The sequence below is a fragment of the Hyla sarda genome, unplaced genomic scaffold (genome assembly GCF_029499605.1).
Source record: "Hyla sarda isolate aHylSar1 unplaced genomic scaffold, aHylSar1.hap1 scaffold_422, whole genome shotgun sequence".
Taxonomy (NCBI): domain Eukaryota; kingdom Metazoa; phylum Chordata; class Amphibia; order Anura; family Hylidae; genus Hyla; species Hyla sarda.
In genome coordinates this window covers 110215-134516 of record NW_026610437.1, presented here as the reverse complement: position 1 = coordinate 134516, position 24302 = coordinate 110215, and the positions used below count along the sequence as shown (strand labels likewise).

Sequence of the window (24302 nt, the reverse complement as noted above, 5' to 3'; positions counted from 1 at the left end):
CACGTCTAGAAAGTTGTGATTTAGTTTTAAAACATTTCCCACATTCTGAACATGAAAATGGTTTCTCTCCTTTGTGAGTTCTCTCATGTATACCAAGATTTGCTTTACTTGTAAAACATTTGCCACATTCAGAACATGAATATGGTTTCTCTCCTGTGTGAGTTCTCTCAGGTATACCAAGATTTGCTTTACTTGTAAAACATTTGCCACATTCAGAACATGAATAGGACTTCTCTCTTGTGTGATTTCTCGTATGTATTGAAAGATGTGATTTACATATAGAACATTTACCACATTCAGAACATGAATATGACTTCTCTCCTGTGTGATTTTTCATGTTGTGAAAGATGGGATTTACTTACAACACATTTTCCACATTCTGAACATGAATATGGCTTCTCTCCTGTGGGAATTCTTTCATGTTGAACAAGATATGCTTTACGTGTAAAACTTTTTCCACATTCTGAACATAAATATGGCTTCTCTCCTGTGTGAATTCTCGTATGTATTGAAAGATGTGATTTCCATATAAAACATTTGCCACATTCAGAACATGAATATGACTTCTCTCTTGTGTGATTTCTCATATGTATTAAAATATGTGATTTACTTGTAAAACTTTTTCCACATTCTGAACATAAATATGGCTTCTCTCCTGTGTGAATTCTCGTATGTATTGAAAGATGTGATTTCCATATAAAACATTTGCCACATTCAGAACATGAATATGACTTCTTTCCTGTGTGATTTTTCACATGTGTTGAAAGATGTGATTTTCTTGCAAAACATTTTCCACATTCTGAACATGAATATGGCTTCTCTCCTGTGTGAATTCTCTCATGTTGAACATTTTCACATTCTGAACATGAATATGGCTTCTCTCCTGTGTGAATTCTCTCATGTTGAACAAGATGTGCTTTACTTATAAAACATTTTCCACATTCTGAACATGAATATGGCCTCTCTCCTGTGTGAATTCTCTCATGTTGAACAAGATTAGATTTACTTGTAAAACATTTTTCACATTCTGAACATGAATATGGCTTCTCTCCTGTGTGAATTCTCTCATGTAAAACAAGAGCTGATCTTTTAGTAAACTCTTTTCCACATTCCTCACAATATAAACCTTTCCCATGTTCCTGATCTGTCCTTGTGGTAACAATGTGTGGTTGGTCAGGAGAAGGTTCCTCATGATCAGGTGGATTATTACAGGATAGATCTGGATGGACATTAGGGGTAAGGAGGTCTTCTCCTGAGGAGCGCTCCATCATATCTTCATCTTCTCCTTTATCATTCAGGGATAACATGAAGTTTCCCTCAGAATTCTTACTGGGATTTTCTGTTGGGATAAAAATGGATTATGGGAAATGTATAAAATATTATTAGGTTGGAAACACACATGAAGTTTTGCTGCAGTTTTTGATGGTCACCTGACCCCAGAAGAGAACACAGAGGAGAGGAGATGATCCCCCCTTTATAGTTTCCTTCTTTTTGGGGTCACTCCGGGCACTGACTCTAGGGAATGTTCACCAGAGATTTTCTGCTTATAACAGAATTTACAAATATGGGACCCCCCCCCCCAAATAATCATAGGAAACAATAGACTGGAGGGGATCATAGTGACTCCTTTTCTGGGCATGCTCTGTGACCTGTGCTCTGTGACTCCACACAAAGGTTGGCAGAGACATCCGGGCCCCAATGACCGAACCTCACTCCAAGTCCTCACATCACTGGATTGTCCCAGAAAATGTCCTAATGTCCATACAGGGAAGATCCAACAATGATAACCAACAATAATAAAAGGGCCATATAGTGTATATATACAACCTCCATATATTGTGGGGCCATATAGTGTATATATACAACCTCCATATATTGTGGGGCCATATACTGTATATATACAACCTCCATATATTGTGGGGCCATATACTGTATATATACAACCTCCATATATTGTGGGCCATATACTGTATATACACAACCTCCATATATTGTGGGGCCATATACTGTATATACAACCTCCATATCTTGTGGGGTCATATACTGTATATATATACAACCTCCATATATTGTGGGGCCATATACTGTATATATACAACCTCCATATAGTGTGGGGTCATATACTGTATATATACAACCTCCATATATTGTGGGGCCATATACTGTGTATATATACAACCTCCATATATTGTGGGGCCATAAACTGTATATATACAACCTCCATATATTGTGGGGCCATATACTGTATATATACAACCTCCATATATTGTGGGGCCATATATTGTATATATACAACCTCCATATATTGTGGGGCCATATACTGTATATATACAACCTCCATATATTGTGGGGCCATATACTGTATATATACAACCTCCATATATTGTGGGCTATATACTGTATATATACAACCTCCATATATTGTGGGGCCACATACTGTATATATACATCCTCCATATATTGTGGGGCCATATACTGTATATATACAACCTCCATATATTGTGGGCCATATACTGTATATACACAACCTCCATATATTGTGGGGCCATGTACTGTATATATACAACCTCCATATATTGTGGGGCCATATACTGTATATATACAACCTCCATATAGTGTGGGGTCATATACTGTATATATACAACCTCCATATATTGTGGGGCCATATACTGTATATATACAACCTCCATATATTGTGGGGCCATATACTGTATATACACAACCTCCATATATTGTGGGCTATATACTGTATATATACAACCTCCATATATTGTGGGGCCATATACTGTATATATACAACCTCCATATATTGTGGGGCCATATACTGTATATATACAACCTCCATATATTGTGGGCTATATACTGTATATATACAACCTCCATATATTGTGGGGCCATATACTGTATATATACAACCTCCATATATTGTGGGGCCATATACTGTATATATACACAACCTCCATATATTGTGGGGTCATATACTGTATATATACAACCTCCATATATTGTGGGGTCATATACTGTATATATACAACCTCCATATATTGTGGGGCCATATACTGTATATACACAACCTCCATATATTGTGGGGTCATATACTGTATATATACAACCTCCATATATTGTGGGGTCATATACTGTATATATACAACCTCCATATATTGTGGGGCCTTATACTGTATATATACAACCTCCATATATTGTGGGGCCATATACTGTATGTATACAACCTCCATATATTGTGGGGTCATATACTGTATATATACACCTCCATATATTGTGGGGCCATATACTGTATATATACAACCTCCATATATTGTGGGGGCCATATACTGTATATACACAACCTCCATATATTGTGGGGTCATATACTATATATATACAACCTCCATATATTGTGGGGCCACATACTGTATATATACATCCTCCATATATTGTGGGGCCATATACTGTATATATACAACCTCCATATATTGTGGGCCATATACTGTATATACACAACCTCCATATATTGTGGGGCCATGTACTGTATATATACAACCTCCATATATTGTGGGGCCATATACTGTATATATACAACCTCCATATAGTGTGGGGTCATATACTGTATATATACAACCTCCATATATTGTGGGGCCATATACTGTATATATACAACCTCCATATATTGTGGGGCCATATACTGTATATACACAACCTCCATATATTGTGGGCTATATACTGTATATATACAACCTCCATATATTGTGGGGCCATATACTGTATATATACAACCTCCATATATTGTGGGGCCATATACTGTATATATACAACCTCCATATATTGTGGGCTATATACTGTATATATACAACCTCCATATATTGTGGGGCCATATACTGTATATATACAACCTCCATATATTGTGGGGCCATATACTGTATATATACACAACCTCCATATATTGTGGGGTCATATACTGTATATATACAACCTCCATATATTGTGGGGTCATATACTGTATATATACAACCTCCATATATTGTGGGGCCATATACTGTATATACACAACCTCCATATATTGTGGGGTCATATACTGTATATATACAACCTCCATATATTGTGGGGTCATATACTGTATATATACAACCTCCATATATTGTGGGGCCTTATACTGTATATATACAACCTCCATATATTGTGGGGCCATATACTGTATGTATACAACCTCCATATATTGTGGGGTCATATACTGTATATATACACCTCCATATATTGTGGGGCCATATACTGTATATATACAACCTCCATATATTGTGGGGGCCATATACTGTATATACACAACCTCCATATATTGTGGGGTCATATACTATATATATACAACCTCCATATATTGTGGGGTCATATACTGTATATACAACCTCCATATATTGTGGGGCCATATCCTGTATATATACAACCTCCATATATTGTGGGGCCATATACTGTATATATACACAACCTCCATATATTGTGGGTCCATATACTGTATATATACAACCTCCATATATTGTGGGGCCATATACTGTATATATACAACCTCCATATTTTGTGGGGCCATATACTGTATATATACAACCTCCATATATTGTGGGGCCATATCCTGTATATACAACCTCCATATATTGTGGGGCCATATACTGTATATATACAACCTCCATATATTGTGGGGCCATATACTGTATATACACAACCTCCATATATTGTGGGGCCATATACTGTATATATACAACCTCCATATATTGTGGGGCCATATACTATATATATATATATATACAACCTCCATATATTGTGGGGCCATATACTGTATATATACAACCTCCATATATTGTGTGGCCATATACTGTATATACAACCTCCATATATTGTGGGACCATATACTGTATATACACAACCTCCATATATTGTGGGGCCATATACTGTATATACAACCTCCATATATTGTGGGGCCATATACTGTATATATACAACCTCCATATAATGTGGGGCCATATACTGTATATACACAACCTCCATATATTGTGGGGCCATATACTGTATGTATACAACCTCCATATATTGTGGGATCATATACTGTATATATACACCTCCATATATTGTGGGGCCATATACTGTATATATACAACCTCCATATATTGTGGGGCCATATACTGTATATACACAACCTCCATATATTGTGGGGTCATATACTATATATATACAACCTCCATATATTGTGGGGTCATATACTGTATATACAACCTCCATATATTGTGGGGCCATATCCTGTATATATACAACCTCCATATATTGTGGGGCCATATACTGTATATATACACAACCTCCATATATTGTGGGGCCATATACTGTATACAGGGGCGAACATATCGCCTGTGCAGCCGGTTCAGCTGCACAGGGGCCCAGCGTGGGAGGGGGCCCGCCCTCACACGCTGGGCCGGTCCTACCATCGGACCCAGTGCACAGGGCCGCCATCAGGGGGTAAACCCATACACTTGTATGGGGCCCGGAGCTTCAGGGAGGCCCGGACGTCCCTGTACTTTTTTTTTTCCGGCTAGTCAGTGAGTGACTGCGACTGTCACTCACTGACTCCTGGCTGGGTAACCGTCAGAACTATGACCGGGCCTCATAGTCTGGGGGGCCCGCAGGACTATGAGGCCCGCTCTTTCTAGGGCGCGGGCCCCTTAAGAAGTACGGCAGGGCCGGACAGGCCAGGGGCTGATGGGAGTCGACGTGCACCGCGCAGGCACGCACGTCTACTCCAGTCACCTGACCTGTCCCGGCGCGATCTCCAGTCCAGCAGCCTCCCGACGGATCCTCCCCGTGCAGTGACACTCTGACAGGAGCAGCAGCTGCACCGAACCCCGGCAGAGTAAGTGAACGGGGGGTGTGTGTGTGGGGGGGGGGGGGGGGGTTGGATGGGGGCTATGTTGTTTGCAGACTACAATGGTGATGAGAGGTGCAGGGGAACTGGTGCTTGGGGTGTTATAGGGGTGATGAGAGGGGGGGGGGTTATGGGGGTAATGAGAGGTGCAGGGGGTGTTATGGGGGGATGAGAGGTGCAGGGGGTGTTATGGGGGGATGAAAGGTGCATGGGGAGGTTATGGGGGTGATGAGAGGTGCAGGGGGTTATGGGGGTAATGAGAGGTGCAGGGGGTGTTATGGGGGTAATGAGAGGTGCAGGGGGGTGTTATGGGGGGGATGAGAGGTGCAGGGGGTGTTATGGGGGGATGAAAGGTGCATGGGGAGGTTATGGGGGTGATGAGAGGTGCAGGGGGGTTATGGGGGTGATGAGAGATGCAGGGGGGGTTATGGGGGTAATGAGAGGTGCAGGGGGGTGTTATGGGGGGGATGAGAGGTGCAGGGGGTGTTATGGGGGGATGAAAGGTGCATGGGGAGGTTATGGGGGTGATGAGAGGTGCAGGGGGGTTATGGGGGTGATGAGAGATGCAGGGGGGGTTATGGGGGTGATGAGAGATGCAGGGGGTGTTATGGGAGTGATGAGAGATGCAGGGGGTGTTATGGGGGTGATGAGGGGGGGGGGGGTGTTATGGGGTGATGAGAGGTGCAGGGGGGGTTATGGGGGTGATAAGAGGTGCAGGAGGGTGTTATGGGGGTGAAGAGAGGTGCAGGGGGTTGTTATGGGGGTGGTGAGATATGCAGGGGGCATTATAATAGTGATGAGGAGAGGTGCGGGGGTTATAATAGTGATGAGGAGAGGTGCGGGGGTTATAGTAGTGATGAGGAGAGGTGTGTGGGGGGGGTTATAGTAGTGATGAGGAGAGGTGTGTGGGGGGGTTATAGTAGTGATGAGGAGAGGTGCGGGGGTTATAGTAGTGATGAGGAGAGGTGTGGGGGGGGGGTTATAGTAGTGATGAGAGGTGCCTGGGGGGGGTTATAGTAGTGATGAGGAGAGGTGTGGGGGGGTTATAGTAATGATGAGGAGAGGTGCGGGGGTGGTTATAGTAGTGTTGAGGAGAGGTTTGGCAGGGGATATGGGGGTGATGAGGAATGATGAGGACACAGAGGATAAGAGGTATTATATTTAGTGGGTATAGTGTGTGGCAGGATTATATTTAGTGGGTACAGTGTATAGCAGTATTATATTCAGGGTACAGTGTGTGGCAGGATTATATTTAGTGGGTACAGTGTATAGCAGTATTATACTCAGGTTACAGTGTATAGCATTATTATATTCAGGGTACGGTGTGTGGCAGGATTATATTTAGTGGGCACAGTGTGTAGCAGTATTATATTCAGGGTACAGTGTATAGTATTATTATATTCAGGGTACAGTGTATAGCAGTATTATATTCAGGGTACAGTGTGTGGCAGGATTATATTTAGTGGGCACAGTGTGTAGCAGTATTATATTCAGGGTACAGTGTATAGTATTATTATATTCAGGGTACAGTGTATAGCAGTATTATATTCAGGGTACAGTGTGTGGCAGTATTATATTTAGTGGGTACAATGTGTGGCAGTATTATATTCGGAGTACAGTGTGTGGCAGTATTATATTCAGGTTACAGTGTGTAGCAGGATTATATTTAGTGGATACAGTGTATAGCAGTATTATATTTAGTGGGTACAGTGTACAGCAGTATTGTATTCAGGTTACAGTATCTGGCAATATTATATTTAGGGTACAGTGTGGGGCAGTATTTTATTTAGGGTACAGTGTGTGACAGTATTTTATTTAGGGTACTGTGTGGGGCAGTATTATATTTAGTGGGTACAGTGAATAGCAGTATTATATTTAGTGGGTACAGTGTATGGCAGTATGCTATTCATGGTACAGTGTGTGGCAGGATTATATTCAGGGTACAGTGTGTGGCAGGATTATATTTAGTGGGTACAGTGTATAGCAGTATTATATTCAGGGTACAGTGTGGGGCAGTATTTTATTTAGGTTACACTTTCTGGCAAGGTTATAATGATTATTGTCTTCATGCAGAGGATGAGGATCTGCTGACAGTGAGGAGCCAATGATGTCTGCATGTCAGACTCTGCAGAGAAGATGGAGCTGGGGGAAGACCTGGTCTCTGGACGAGATGAAGAAGAAAAGAAGACGTCACTCAGGTCACTGACATCATTGTGTGTTCTTATGACTGTCCCATCAGAGCTGTAGTCACTTGTAAGTTCTGCAATGATGATGGGTAAAACTGTGTCCAATCTGTGTCTCTTCAGCTGTTACAAAACTACAACTCCCATTGCCTGAGGCTCTCCAGACATGATGGGAGTTTTAGCTTTCCAACAGCTGGAGAACCACTTCAACCGAGGTGATCGGTGGGGGTCTCAGGCCTTGAGTTGTGTAAGGGGCCCTGAAATTTCTGATGGCAGCCCTGCCAGTGCACATATGACAGGGAAACCAGTCTTGCCCAGTCACTAAACTGCTACTTACATCTGCCCATGGGGACTTCCTGGCTGAGGTGCGTGCAGTGAGTGACGTCATCGCAAGCACCTGGACGCTGACGTCCAGCGCAGAGCGTGCGATGATGTCACTTATAGCACGCACCTCTGCCAGGAAGTCCCCATGGGCAAATGTAAGTAGTGCAGGCCAGGTAAGAGTGTGTGGGTGAGTGAGAGTGTGTGTGTGTTTGTTTGTTGGGGTTATGCTACGCTACCTTATGTGGGGAATCTATGCTACCTAATGTGGGGAATATATGCTATGCTACCTAATGTGGGGAATCTATGCTACCTAATGTGGGGAATATATGCTATGCTACCTAATGTGGGGAATCTATGCTACCTAATGTGGGGAATATATGCTATGCTACCTAATGTGGGGAATCTTTGCTACACTACCTAATGTGGGGAATATATGCTACGCTACCTAATGTGGGGAATCTATGCCATGCTACCTAATGTGGGGAATATATGCTATGCTACGCTACCTAATGTGGGGCTACGCTACCTAATGTAGGGAATCTATGCTACGCTACCTAATGTGGGGAATATATGCTGCGCTACCTAATGTGGGGAATATATGCTACGCTACCTAATGTGGGGAAATTATGCTACGTTACCTAATGTGGGGAAACTATGCAATGCTACCTAATGTGGGGAATATATGCTACCTAATGTGGGGAATCTATGCTACCTAATGTGGGGGAACTGCTGCCTATCTAATGCAGATTAATGTGAGTTGCAGTGCAATTTTATGGCATATTACTTTTTTTTGGGGGGGGGGGGGGGGGGGGGCCCAGGCACATTCTTTGCACAGGGGCCCTCTGTTGTCTGTGTCCGCCCCTGACTGTATATATACAACCTCCATATATTGTGGGGCCATATACTGTATATATACAACCTCCATATTTTGTGGGGCCATATACTGTATATATACAACCTCCATATATTGTGGGGCCATATACTGTATATACAACCTCCATATATTGTGGGGCCATATACTGTATATATACAACCTCCATATATTGTGGGGCCATATACTGTATATACACAACCTCCATATATTGTGGGGCCATATACTGTATATATACAACCTCCATATATTGTGGGGCCATATACTATATATATATACAACCTCCATATATTGTGGGGCCATATACTGTATATATACAACCTCCATATATTGTGTGGCCATATACTGTATATACAACCTCCATATATTGTGGGACCATATACTGTATATACACAACCTCCATATATTGTGGGGCCATATACTGTATATATACAACCTCCATATATTGTGGGGCCATATACTGTATATATACAACCTCCATATATTGTGGGGCCATATACTGTATATATACAACCTCCATATATTGTGGGGCCATATACTGTATATATACAACCTCCATATATTGTGGGGCCATATACTGTATATATACAACCTCCATATATTGTGGGGCCATATACTGTATATATACAACCTCCATATATTGTGGGGCCATATACTGTATATACATCCTCCATATATTGTGTGGCCATATACTGTATATACAACCTCCATATATTGTGGGGCCATATACTGTATATATACAACCTCCATATATTGTGGGGCCATATACTGTATATATACAACCTCCATAGATTGTGGGGCCATATACTGTATATATATAACCTCCATATATTGTGGGACCATATACTGTATATATACAACCTCCATATATTGTGGGGCCATATACTGTATATATACAACCTCCATATATTGTGGGGCCATATACTGTATATATACAACCTCCATATATTGTGGGGCCATATACTGTATATACAACCTCCATATATTGTGGGGCCATGTATATGACATCACCTGCTGGATGGATTTCTATGTTACTAGGTAGTGAGAGTGATATCTATATACAGTAGAATCTCCCAATAGCTGACAGTCACAGGGAATAAAAAAAAGTGTCCCCTATAGAGAGTTGTCCCCTATAGAGAGATGTCCCCTATAGAGAGATGTCCCCTATAGAGAGATGTCCCCTATAGAGAGATGTCCCCTATAGAGAGATGTCACATATAGAGAGATGCCCCTATAGAGAGATGCCCCCTATAGAGAGATGTCCCATATAGAGAGATGTCCCCTATAGAGAGATGTTACATATAGAGAGATGCCCACTATAGAGAGATGCCCCCTATAGAGAGATGTCCCCTATAGAGAGATGTCCCCTATAGAGAGATGTCCCCTATAGATAGATGTCCCTTAATGGGAAAAAGGGCAAAACATCTTTCTTAATGAGAGAATATTGTTCTGTACTCACTCCAGAGTGTAATTACCTATAAAACATGATAAAAAGCAATATTACAGGAGAATTTCCCAGCCGTTTAGTTGCCCCTTATCCTCCCCCATATTATTTCATCTCCCCTTATCCCACCCCCATATCATTTTATCCCCCCCCCTTATCCCTCCCCCATATAATTTCATCCCCCCATTATCCCTCCCCCATATCATTTCATCCCCCCTTATCCCTCCCCCATATCATTTCCCCCCCCCCTTATCCCTCCCCCATATCATTTCATCCCCCCCTTATCCCTCCCCAATTTAATTTCATCCCCCCATTATCCCTCCCCCATATCATTTCATCCCCTATATCATTTCATCCCCCCCCTTTTCCCTCCCCCATATCATTTCATCCCCCCCTTATCCCTCCCCCATATCATTTCATCTCCCCTTTTCCCTCCCCCATATCATTTCATCCCCCCATTATCCCTCCCCCATATCATTTCATCCCCCATATCATTTCATCCCCCCCCTTTTCCCTCCCCCATATCATTTCATCCCCCCCTTATCCCTCCCCCATATCATTTCATCCCCCTTTTCCCTCCCCCATATAATTTCCTCCCCCCTTATCCCTCCCCCATATCATTTCATCCCCCCTTATCCCTCCCCCGTATCATTCCATCCCCCTTATCCCTCCCCCATATCATTGTATCCCTCCTTATCCCTCCCCCATATCATTGTATCCCCCCTTATCCCCCCTCCATATCATTTCATCCCCCCTCCATATAATTTCATGCCCCACTTATCCCTCCCCATGTAATTGCATCCCCCCCTTACACCCCCATATCATTTCATCCCCCCGCTTATCCCTCCCCCATATCATTTCATCTCCCCTTATCCCTCCCCCATATCATTTCATCTTGTCACACCGAGCGCTCCGGGTCCCGCTGCCTCCCCGGAGCGAGTGCTGCTCCCGTGTCACCGGAGGGGACGCGATCCGAGGCACGGGACGTGCCCGCTCTCGGATTGCGCCCCATGTCTCTCACCTGCCCCGTCCTCCTCCTATCTCGTCCCAGCGCGCGCGGCCACGCTCTCTAGGGCGCGCGCGCGCCGGCTCTCTGAAATTTAAAGGGCCAGTGCACCACTAATTGGCCCAATTAGTGCAATCACCTCCCTACACTATATAACCTCACTTCCCCTTCCTGTCCCTGCCGGATCTTGTTGCCTTGTCCCGTGTGTCCTTTGCCTGTGTATCCAGACCCTTGCCGTTGCCCTTGACTACGAACCGTTGCAGCCTGCCCAGACCTTCTGCTACGTCTGACCTTGCCTTTTGCCTAGTCCTTCTGTACTGCGCCTGACTCAGCAGTCAGTGGGGTTGAGTCGCTATTGGGTGGAACGACCTGGGGGTTACCTGCCGCAGCAAGTACATCCCGCTTTGCGGCGGGCTCTGGTGAAAACCAGTAACCCCTTAGATTCCGTTCCCCTGGTACGGCCCACGTCATCACCCTACTGACATAGAGGATCCACTACCTGTGTCTACCCTGCATACCACTCCGGATCCTGACACATCTCCCCTTATCCCTCCCCCACATCATTTCATCCCCCCCTTATCCCTCCCCAATATCATTTCATCCCCCCCCTTATCCCTCCCCATATCATTTCATCCCCCCCTTATCCCTCCCCCATATAATTTCATCCCCCCCTTATCCCTCCCCATATCATTTCATCCCCCCCTTATCCCTCCCCCATATCATTTCATCCCCCCCTTATCCCTCCCCATATCGTTTCATCCCCCCCTTATCCCTCCCCCATATCATTTCATCCCCCCCTTTCCCCCTGTGCCACATCAATTCCCCATGATCCCCCTGTGCCATTATATTCCCTTATTATTACCCTTTGTGTACATTCACCCCCCCCCACCCCCTTTATGAAGTGGCACAGGGGGATAAGGGAGAAATGAAATTGCACAGGGGGTGATCAAGAGGAAATGATTTGGCATAGGGGGTAAAAAGGGGGAAAGATTTGGCACAGGGAATATAAAGTGGCACGGGAGGAATCGGAGGGGAGGGGGGTGAATGATGTGGTGGACGTACAGAAGCAGGAGATCATTGTTTACACATCGGTCTTCTGCTTCTGTGCTGGGGATACTGCAGGGGGTGCAGTGGGGGACTGGGCCACTTACTGGTGTATTGGCTGTACCCCTGATGACGGCCCCGTGTACAAGGTAAGGCCGGCATCCCCTATTGAGAGTGTTTTGTTCCCTTTCAGGTGCGTCCGCTATTGGGAGTGTCCTTTATTATGAGGGTGCATATACATTAAGTCTAATGGGACTCTACTGGGGAATAAAAAATTGTCTATTAGGAGGCGTCCACTAAGGGACATTATACTGTATATGTCTCCTCTTACCTTGTGATGTGGGGGGCCGGTGATCCTCCATCATGACTATGTCCTGGTACAGATCCTTGTGTCCTTCTACATACTCCCACTCCTCCATGGAGAAATAGACCGCCACATCCTGACACCTTATAGGAACCTGACACACAATGATACCGTCATCACCAGACCCCTCCATTACTGTATAATGTACCAGCAGTGTCACCTCTCTAATCATCACCAGACCCCTCTATTACTGTATAATGTCCCAGCAGTGTCACCTCTCTAATCATCACCAGACCCCTCCATTACTGTATAATGTCCCAGCAGGGTCACCTCTCTAATCATCACCAGACCCCTCCATTACTGTATAATGTCCCAGCAGTGTCACCTCTCTAATCATCACCAGACCCCTCCATTACTGTATAATGTCCCAGCAGTGTCACCTCTCCAGTCATCACCAGACCCCTCCATTACTGTATAATGTCCCAGCAGTGTCACCTCTCCAGTCATCACCAGACCCCTCCATTACTGTATAATGTCCCAGCAGTGTCACCTCTCTAATCATCACCAGACCCCTCCATTACTGTATAATGTCCCAGCAGTGTCACCTCTCTAATCATCACCAGACTCCTCCATTACTGTATAATGTCCCAGCAGGGTCACCTCTCCAGTCATCACCAGACCCCTCCATTACTGTATAATGTCCCAGCAGTGTCACCTCTCTAATCATCACCAGACCCCTCCATTACTGTATAATGTCCCAGCAGTGTCACCTCTCTAATCATCACCAGACCCCTCCATTACTGTATAATGTCCCAGCAGTGTCACCTCTCTAATCATCACCAGACCCCTCCATTACTGTATAATGTCCCAGCAGTGTCACCTCTCTACTCATCACCAGACCCCTCCATTACTGTATAATGTCCCAGCAGTGTCACCTCTCTAATCATCACCAGACCCCTCCATTACTGTATAATGTCCCAGCAGTGTCACCACTCTAATGATCACCAGACCCCTCCATTACTGTATAATGTCCCAGCAGTGTCACCTCTCTAATAATCACCAGACCCCTCCATTACTGTATAATGTCCCAGCAGTGTCACCTCTCCAGTCATCACCAGACCCCTCCATTACTGTATAATGTCCCAGCAGTGTCACCTCTCTAATCATCACCAGACCCCTCCATTACAGTATAATGTCCCAGCAGTGTCACCTCTCTAATCATCACCAGACCTCTCCATTACTGTATAATGTCCCAGCAGTGTCACCTCTCCAGTCATCACCAGACCCCTCCATTACTGTATAATGTCCCAGCAGTGTCACCTCTCCAGTCATCACCAGACCCCTCCATTACTGTATAATGTCCCAGCAGTGTCACCTCTCTAATCATCACCAGACCCCTCTATTACTGTATATTGTCCCAGCAGTGTCACCTCTCTAATCATCACCAGACCCCTATATTACTGTATAATGTCCCAGCAGTGTCACCTCTCTAATAATCACCAGACCCCTCCATTACTGTATAATGTCCCAGCAGTGTCACCTCTCCAGTCATCACCAGACCCCTCCATTACTGTATAATGTCCCAGAAGTGTCACCTCTCTAATCATCACCATACCCCTCCATTACTGTATAATGTCCCAGCAGTGTCACCACTCCAGTCATCACCAGACCCCTCCATTACTGTATAATGTCCCAGCAGTGTCACCTCTCTAATAATCACCAGACCCCTCCATTACTGTATAATGTCCCAGCAGTGTCACCTCTCCAGTCATCACCAGACCCCTCCATTACTGTATAATGTCCCAGCAGTGTCACCTCTCCAGTCATCACCAGACCCCTCCATTACTGTATAATGTCCAAGCAGTGTCACCTCTCCATTCATCACCAGACCCCTCCATTGCTGTATAATGTCCCAGCAGTGTCACCCCTCCAGTCCTCACGGGACCCCTCCATTACTGTATAATGTCCCAGCAGTGTCACCTCTCTAATCATCACCAGACCCCTCCATTACTGTATAATGTCCCAGCAGTGTCACCTCTCTAATCATCACCAGACCCCTCCATTACTGTATAATGTCCCAGCAGTGTCTCCTCTCCAGTCATCACCAGACCCCTCCATTACTGTATAATGTCCCAGCAGTGTCACCTCTCTAATCATCACCAGGCTCCTCCATTACTGTATAATGTCCCAGCAGTGTCACCTCTCCAGTAATTACCAGACCCTTCCATTACTGTATAATGTCCCAGCAGTGTCACCTCTCCTGTCATCACCAGACCCCTCCATTACTATATAATGTCCCAGCAGTGTCACCTCTCCAGTCATCACCAGACCCCTCCATTACTGTATAATGTCCCAGCAGTTTCACCTCTCCAGTCATCACCAGACCCCTCCATTACTATATAATGTCCCAGCAGTGTCACCTCTCCAGTCATCACCAGACCCCTCCATTACTATATAATGTCCCAGCAGTGTCACCTCTCCAGTCATCACCAGACCCCTCCATTACTGTATAATGTCCCCGAAGTGTCACCTCTCCAGTCATCACCAAACCCCTCCATTACTGTATAATGTCCCAGCAGTGTCACCTCTCCAGTCCTCACCAGACCCCTCCATTACTGTATAATGTCCCAGCAGTGTCACCTCTCCAGTCCTCACCAGACCCCTCCATTACTGTATAATGTCCCAGCAATGTCACTTCTCCAGTCATCACCAGACCCCTCCATTACTGTATAATGTCCCAGCAGTGTCACCTCTCTAATCATCACCAGACCCCTCCATTACTGTATAATGTCCCAGCAGTGTCACCTCTCCAGTCATCACCAGACCCTTCCATTACTGTATAATGTCCCAGCAGTGTCACCTCTCCAGTCATCACCAGACTCCTCCATTACTGTATAATGTCCCAGCAGTGTCACCTCTCCAGTCATCACCAGACCCCTCCATTACTGTATGATGTCCCTGCAGTGTCACCTCTCCAGTCATGACCAGACCCCTCCATTACTATATAATGTCCCTGCAGTGTCACCTCTCCAGTCATGACCAGACCCCTCCATTACTATATAATGTCCCTGCAGTGTCACCTCTCCAGTCATCACCAGACCCCTCCATTACTGTATAATGTCCCAGCAGTGTCACCTCTCTAATCATCACCAGACCCCTCCATTACTGTATAATGTCCCAGCAGGGTCACCTCTCTAATCATCACCAGACCCCTCCATTACTGTATAATGTCCCAGCAGTGTCACCTCTCCAGTCATCACCAGACCCCTCCATTACTGTATTATGTCCCAGCAGTGTCACCTCTCCAGTCATCACCAGACCCCTCCATTACTGTATAATGTCCCAGCAGTGTCACCTCTCCAGTCATCACCAGACCCCTCCATTACTGTATAATGTCCCAGCAGTGTCACCTCTCCAGTCATCACCAGACCCCTCCATTACTGTATAATGTCCCAGCAGTGTCACCTCTCTAATCATCACCAGACCCCTCCATTACTGTATAATGTCCCTGCAGTGTCACCTCTCTAATCATCACCAGACCCCTCCATTACTATATAATGTCCCAGCAGTGTCACCTCTCCAGTCAATTAATGGGGCCGCTCTGTTATAATTAGCAATAAAATTATATTTAAATTTATTATTTTCTTTTTTATCTGTTTGGTAGTAGTAGTCAAATTTATCTGTGTTTTATTTTTTACTTTGTGGTATGCCTGTGTTATTGATGAAACTGGATAACCCTATAATAGAAAACATTGTTTTAATGTTGGTGCCTGTAAAGAAAAATCGTGATTAGTGGTGCAATTTTTATGAATTCTAAGGTATTGTCCATAAGGAACTCATTTTAACCAACTGGGATAATGAGCACTAGTATAATCCAAAAAACTATTAACAGCGACCCCCAGGGGACCACAAGAACCTAGAACAAATGGAGCGAAGACGTTTCAAATAAGCTATGGGAATACTTATGGGCAAGGTCTGCATCAGGTAGAGCACTCTGGGGAGCACATCCATCTTCAAAGCAGCCATCTTCCCAAACCAAGATAAGGTGAGGAGGCACCACTGCTTCAGATCTGACTCAATCGAGGACAGTGGGGGATAGTAGTTAAGAGAGAGGAGAGAATCTAGGTCAGCAGCGAGGTGGACCCCTAGATAACGGAGGGAGCGATGTTGAAGACGAAAGGGGAACTGGGAGGTAAGCCATGCAAGTGTGTCCAGGGGAAGGGAAATGTTCAACAGTTCAGATTTGTGGGTATTCACTTTGAAGTTGGATACAGTACTGAAGGCTGAGAATTCAAAGAGCACAACAGGAAGGGAGGTGTGAGGGGAGGTGACATACAGCAGGAGATTGTCAGCCTAGAGGGACAATTTATAGGGGCGATCTTTAAGCACTAGACCCGGTATGGAGGGATTCTGTCTCAACGCCACCGCCAGATACTCCATAGTGATCACATGCAAGAGGGGCAAAAGCGGGCACCCCTGGCGGGTTACATTGTGGATAGGGAACGAAGAGGAGAGCGTGCAGTTGACACGAACCTGAGCCGACGCCCCAGCATAGAGAGCCATAATGGAACAAAGGAAAACAGGACCCATGCCAAGTGCTTCTAACGCTAGGTGCGGGAAATCCCAACTGACTCTATCAAACGCTTTTTCAGTGTCAATGGAAAGCAAGCACATAGGGACACGGTGAGATCTGGCGGCGGCAATGAGAGAGATCGATTTCAGGGTATTGTCCCTGGCCTCCCTGCTCGCCACAAAGCCCACTTGGTCATTGTGAATCAATGAGGGGAGCGTAACGCCAGAAGCTTGGCATACAGCTTGAGGTCAATATTCAATAAGGATATGGGACGATAGTTGCTACATAGGCCAGCATCTCTATCCGGTTTGGGAATCACAACTATATGAACCATTAGGGACTGAGGAGGGAAGGAAGCTCCTGCCGCCACCGCATGAAAGGAGGCAAGCATAGGAGTCGCCAAAGGGGTCACTATAGGTTTTGTAGAAGCCTGCCGTAAGGCCGTCCGAGCTCGGATTCTTGCAATTTTTCAGGCCAGAAATCACAGACAATAGTTCCTCAGTCCCCAATGGCGCCTCCAGTGCCTCCCAGGAGTCGGGGGAAAGTTTCGGTAGTTTATGTGATGAAATATACGTTCTGATCTTATCCTGGAGAGCATCAGGGGCAAGGTCAGCGTAGTGGCCTCGGATATTGAAGAGGGATTCATAATAAGAGCGGAATTCCTCCACAATATGAGAGGTGGTATGTATCCTACCTCGGGAAGCAGAATGCAAAGAAAGAAAATACGTGGAGGAGAGTTTAGGGTGCAAGGCTCAAGATAACCACGTGCCACAGTGGTCAGCGTACTCGTAGTAACACCTATGAACACGTTCAGAGAGACAAAACGATTTCTTGTTTAAGCAGGATAACAGTTTTTGTCTCGTGGTGGAGATGCGGGCGTGGGTGTCAATGGTATAGTGCCCCTTATTGAGGGCTTCGAGGGAGGCCAGTTCAGTGAAGAGATCCGCCAGAGTCTGAGAAGCCATTTTTTAAGCAGAGCTCCATGGGCGATAAACATACATTTAAGGGTCTCCCATTTCACTGGAGGCGGGGGGGGGGTCATCTGAGCTATGAATGACAGCAAAATCGGAGATCATCCGGCGGACCATAGCACTGCACAGCTCATCCCTAAGAAGATGGTCATTGAGCCTCCAGGTAAAAGGGCGAGGGAGGAGAGAAAAAGAGCTTGGCAAGGATCGGGGTGTGGTCGGATCATACCATATTACCGATGGAGGAGCGCGGGGCAAGGGACAGGAGGAGGTGGCTGACAAAGATCATGTCCAACTGACTATAGGAGCGGTGTGTGGGAGAACACAAGAGGGATGAGGGCAGACACAAGAGGAGGGGAGGAAAACACACAAGGAGAGGGGGACAACATAAACCAGAAGCGAAAGTAAGGAGGAGAGCCAAGTGGCATTAGAACCAAAGAGAGAGAGAGAAGGGAAAAAGTGCGGCCAGGCAGTGGCACAAAAGGATCCGCAACCCAGAAGATTGCCGGCCTGCTGGTCGTCAACGCAACTTGGAGAAATGAAAGCCCGAGAGAAACAAAACCCGCCCCACCCCCCACAACAGCAGCATAAAACAACGTAACATGAAGGAGAAGACAAACCCCTCCTTCACCCCCATAACAAGTGAACAAAGATACAATGCACAATAAAGTAAGTATGGCAACGCAGATCAGAACATGGCAGAGACATGAAAGTGCATATACTATAACAGAACACAGGTAGGACTAAGGTGGTCCGATGACAGACACAGTCAATCACCAGCGCCAGAGGCCAGATAAACAGGGGTCTCAGGAGACCTAAACAAGAGAGCGTCTAATGGAGGATTGGATTGAGGCGATCCTCTGGCTCACGGTGGAGACTTGCGGGATACAGATTTTAGAACCCCTGAAGTACCTGGGGTCCATCATGTCTTCATGCTTTCTAAATTTTGAATGGGGGATTGTGAGGGAAGTCAGCTTGTTATATGTTTTTATATGACTCTTTTTATATTTTATACTCCATCTTGTATATCATCAGCCATGTTGTCTATAATCTGCCATCTTGTCTATATTCTTTCTTTATGAACTAATTATGAACTTCACTAGCAAATATAGCCAGGAAACCTGTGATTCAAGACCATAGCTGCCGAGCCTGCAGGAAGTCTCAGGGCTGTCTAGTTTGAAGACACACATCTCATTCTTCTTGCTTTAGGAGATAAGGCAGCTGTTGTAATTGTGTATAATCTGGCGGTGTGCCATCCTTTCTTGTATGCTAGAAGAATCTTGGTCTCTGTAGTAAATGGCAGAAGGGGGGGGGGGGGGTCAGGCCCCCACCAGATTCTGTATAAAAGGATGGCAGGTTAGTTGGATGGAAAAAATGAAAGGATAGAAGGATGGAAAGATGGCAGGTTGGAAGGATAGAAGGATGGAAGGATAGAAGGATGGAAGGAGGCTTTACGCTTGTAGAGTCTGAATATCTCTCTACACAATGGATCCTGTACCTGCGCAGTATAAGATGGAGACCGCACCATATCATTGTCCATAGTAATCCTGCCCCGTTATTCTGACAGGACCTTCTGGCTTTCATAGCTTATTGTCCCTCACATGTAAAGTTCTCTGACAATATCATGAAGCTTCACCTCGCGGGGAGTGACATTTCCATTCACTCGGAAACTCTGATGCGATTTCTGATTCTCTGCACCCAATGAAGACTAATGGCAGTCAGGCCCCCACCAGACGACCAGTCACTGGTGAGATGTTCAGAAGACTAATGGCGGTCAGGCCCCCACCAGACGACCGGTCACTGGTGAGATGTTCAGAAGACTAATGGCGGTCAGGCCCCCACCAGACAACCGGTCACTGGTGAGATGTTCAGAAGACTAATGGGGGTCAGGCCCCCAACAGACGACCGGTCACTGGTGAGATGTTCAGAAGACTAGTGGCGGTCAGGCCCCCAACAGACGACCGGTCACTGGTGAGATGTTCAGAAGACTAATGACAGTCAGGCCCCACCAGATGACTGGTCACTAGTGAGATGTTCAGAAGACTAATGGCAGTCAGGCCCCCACCAGACGACCAGTCACTGGTGAGATGTTCAGAATACTAATGGCGGTCAGGCCCCCACCAGACGACCGGTCACTGGTGAGATGTTCAGAAGACTAATGGCGGTCAGGCCCCCACCAGATGACTGGTCACTAGTGAGATGTTCAGAAGACTAATGGCGGTCAGGCCCCCACCAGACGACCAGTCACTGGTGAGATGTTCAGAACACTAATGAGGGTCAGGCCCCCACCAGACGACCGGTCACTGGTGAGATGTTCAGAAGACTAATGGGGGTCAGGCCCCCACCAGACGACCGGTCACTGGTGAGATGTTCAGAAGACTAATGGCGGTCAGGCCCCCACCAGACGACTGGTCACTAGTGAGATGTTCAGAAGACTAATGGCGGTCAGGCCCCCACCAGACGACTGGTCACTAGTGAGACGTTCAGAAGACTAATGGCGGTCAGGCCCCCACCAGATGACAGGTCACTGGTGAGACGTTCAGAAAACTAATGGCGGTCAGGCCCCCACCAGACGACCAGTCACTGGTGAGATGTTCAGAACACTAATGGCGGTCAGGCCCCCACCAGACGACCAGTCACTGGTGAGATGTTCAGAAGACTAATGGTGTTCAGGCCCCCACCAGACAACCGGTCACTGGTGAGATGTTAAGAAGACTAATGGTCAGGCCCCCACCAGACGACCGGTCACTGGTGAGATGTTTAGAAGACTAATGGCGATCAGGCCTCCACCAGACGACCGATCACTGGTGAGATGTTCAGAAGACTAATGGCGGTCAGGCCTCCACCAGACGACCGGTCACTGGTGAGATGTTCAGGCTCATGTCTGATGTTTTATCCTCTCAGTATGGGATCATCATGTTCTGACGCTTTATTCTCCCAGGACATTACGCGCGGTGACACTCGCTCAGATTAGGTGTTAGTGACTCCTTGGTGTCCGCTGAGGGTTTTGCCCCCTGATAGTCGGCTACAGCTGTTCCCGATCTCCCCTCTGACCAGCGTTCACTTCATACCCCCATGTTAGTGGTCATCCTAGGAGTCACTCCGCTCACAATACACACTCACTCATTCACACTGGGGCTGTGTCAGCTGCCTCAGAACATCTTACCCGGCTCATATTATTAGGGTACTCGGGCGGGGGAACTCTTCATATTTGGCAGCCATATAGAATCTTGTTTTGTAATTCTCCGTCTAGGTCACCAATAAATGTCTTGTATCACCGACCTATTTGTTTGGGGTTTGCCCCTTTTAGTCAGACCGTCCTGGGGCAGCTGTAGAGCTGTAGCACCACTCGGGCTGCCGGTTCGTGATCTATATGGTTATGTCCATTCACGCCATATAGGTCCATGACCACAAATGACCATTAAAGGACATCTGTAGTGTAAAATAACTTGTCCCAGGACAACCCCCCCCCCCCACCATCCTTAGGATAGGGGATAAGTTAGGCTGGGTTCACACCACGTTTTTCAAATACGGTAACCGTATACGGTTTTCCGCAAAAAAACGCATACTACTGTATCAGAAACCGTATGCATAGAGAATGCATTGTAAACCGTATTCCAAATGTTGTGTACGGTTGCATCCGTTTTGCCTCGGATACGGTTTTGCCAATTTTTCAACCGTAGGCAAAAACGCTGTCGACCATGTTTTTGCCTCCGGTTGGAAAACCGTATGCGGTTCATTTAACATTGTTGTCTATGAGAACTGTACACAGAATATCAGAATACGGTTGCACACGGTTTTTCTAATCCGTTTTTGGAGTTGACACATGCGCAGATTGGAATTTCAATAGAACAATAATAACTTTATTAAATTGCTGGAAAACTAATTCCAACAAAACAGAAAAACCGTTGGCAAAAACTGATGCAAACGGATAGAACAGTGCGGGGAAAAAAACGTATACGTTTTAATTTGGAGTCATACGGTTGTATACGGTTTTTGCCATACGTTTTTTTTAGCGGGAAACCGTATACGGTAACCGTATTTGAAAAACGTGGTGTGAACCCAGCCTTATTTAGAACAGAATCCACTACTGTAAGACCAAAAAGATGGAGCCCGGCCACAATCGAACAGAACTGAGACCTTTCCCTGCAGCGCCCCTAGAGGCAGAAATGTATATTGCTCTTATATAATAATTGTATTCTCAGGATTTGTCTTCAGATGAGACCGGAGAATTTACAGAGATCTTCAGATATCATTCATGAAGGTCTAAATGTTATGTAGTCTAAATACAGTGTTATAAACATATTATATATCATTATAGAAGAACATATCCCATCCTCTGCTTAGGTTTAATATGAAGTTTATTCGAGGGTTAATTCTGACAATAGAACTTAGAAACATCACATTTTACTGTTACCTGAGATCTCAGATTTCCATTCTCCATATTATTATATTTTTATCATTTATTATTTCATCTAACAGTCTCCTGTGTGACTTCTCTTGTGTCTATAAAGTTGTGTTTTATGTATAAAACATGTCCCACATTCTAAACATGAATATGGCTTCTCTCCTGTGTGAATTCTCTCATGTAGAGAAAGTTGTGATTTATTTATAAAACATTTCCCACATTCTGAACATGAATATGGCTTCTCACCCGTGTGAATTCTCTCATGTTTTAAAAAATATGATAGGTCTCTAAAACATTTACCACATTGTGAACATGAATATGGCTTCTCTCCTGTGTGAATTCTCTTGTGTATAACCAGATTTGATTGACTTGTAAAACACTTGCCACATTCAGAACACGAATATGGCTTCTCTCCTGTGTGACTTCTCTTATGTATAACAAGATTTGATTGACTTGTAAAACATTTCCCACATTCAGAACATGAATATAGCTTCTCACCCGTGTGAATTCTTTCATGCTTTAAAAGATAAGATACGTTTCTAAAACAGTTCCCACATTCAGAACATGAATATAGCTTATTCTTTGTGTGACTTTTCTCATGTCTAACAAGATGCGATTTAATTGTAAAACATTTTTCACATTGTGAACATGAATAGGGCTTCTCTCCCGTGTGAATTCTCTCATGTACAACAAGTTCTGATTTGCTTATGAAACATTTTTCACATTCTGAACATGAATACGGCTTCTCTCCCGTGTGAGTTCTCAAATGTCTAACAAGATGTGATTTCTTCATAAAACATTTCCCACATTCTGAACATGTATATGGCTTCTCTCCTGTGTGAATTCTCTCATGTACAGTAAGATGTGATTGTGTTATACAGCGTTGCCCACATTCTGAACACACATGCAGGATCTTTCTCGTGTGACTTTTTCTGTGCAATACAAGAGCTGATCTTTTAGTAAACTCTTTCCCACATTCATCACATTGAATCCTTTTCCTCCCTTCCTGATCTGTCCTTGTGGTAACAATGTGTGGTTGGTCAGGAGAAGGTTCCTCATGATCAGGTAGATTATTATAGGATAGATCTGGATGGACATTAGGGGTAAGGAGGTCTTCTCCTGAGGAGTGCTCCATCATATCTTCATCTTCTCCTTTATCATTCAGGGATAACATGAAGTTTCCCTCAGAATTCTTACTGGGATTTTCTGTTGGGATAAAAATGGATTATGAATAATTTTTTAACCTCTTCACGAACCTACCAATTTTTCATTCATGGTTAA

The 24302-nt window shown here is 45.0% G+C and overlaps 1 protein-coding gene across 1 annotated transcript in view; it reads right to left on the bottom strand.

Moving 5' to 3' along the window:
• LOC130333998 (uncharacterized) overlaps positions 1–24302 on the bottom strand; it is a 70578-nt gene that overhangs the window by 31693 nt on the left and 14583 nt on the right. The window contains 4 exon segments of the mRNA XM_056553857.1: positions 4–335; positions 337–1112; positions 9037–9041; positions 23166–24227. Of these exon segments, the coding sequence (XP_056409832.1) occupies positions 4–335; positions 337–1112; positions 9037–9041; positions 23166–24227 (2175 nt within the window).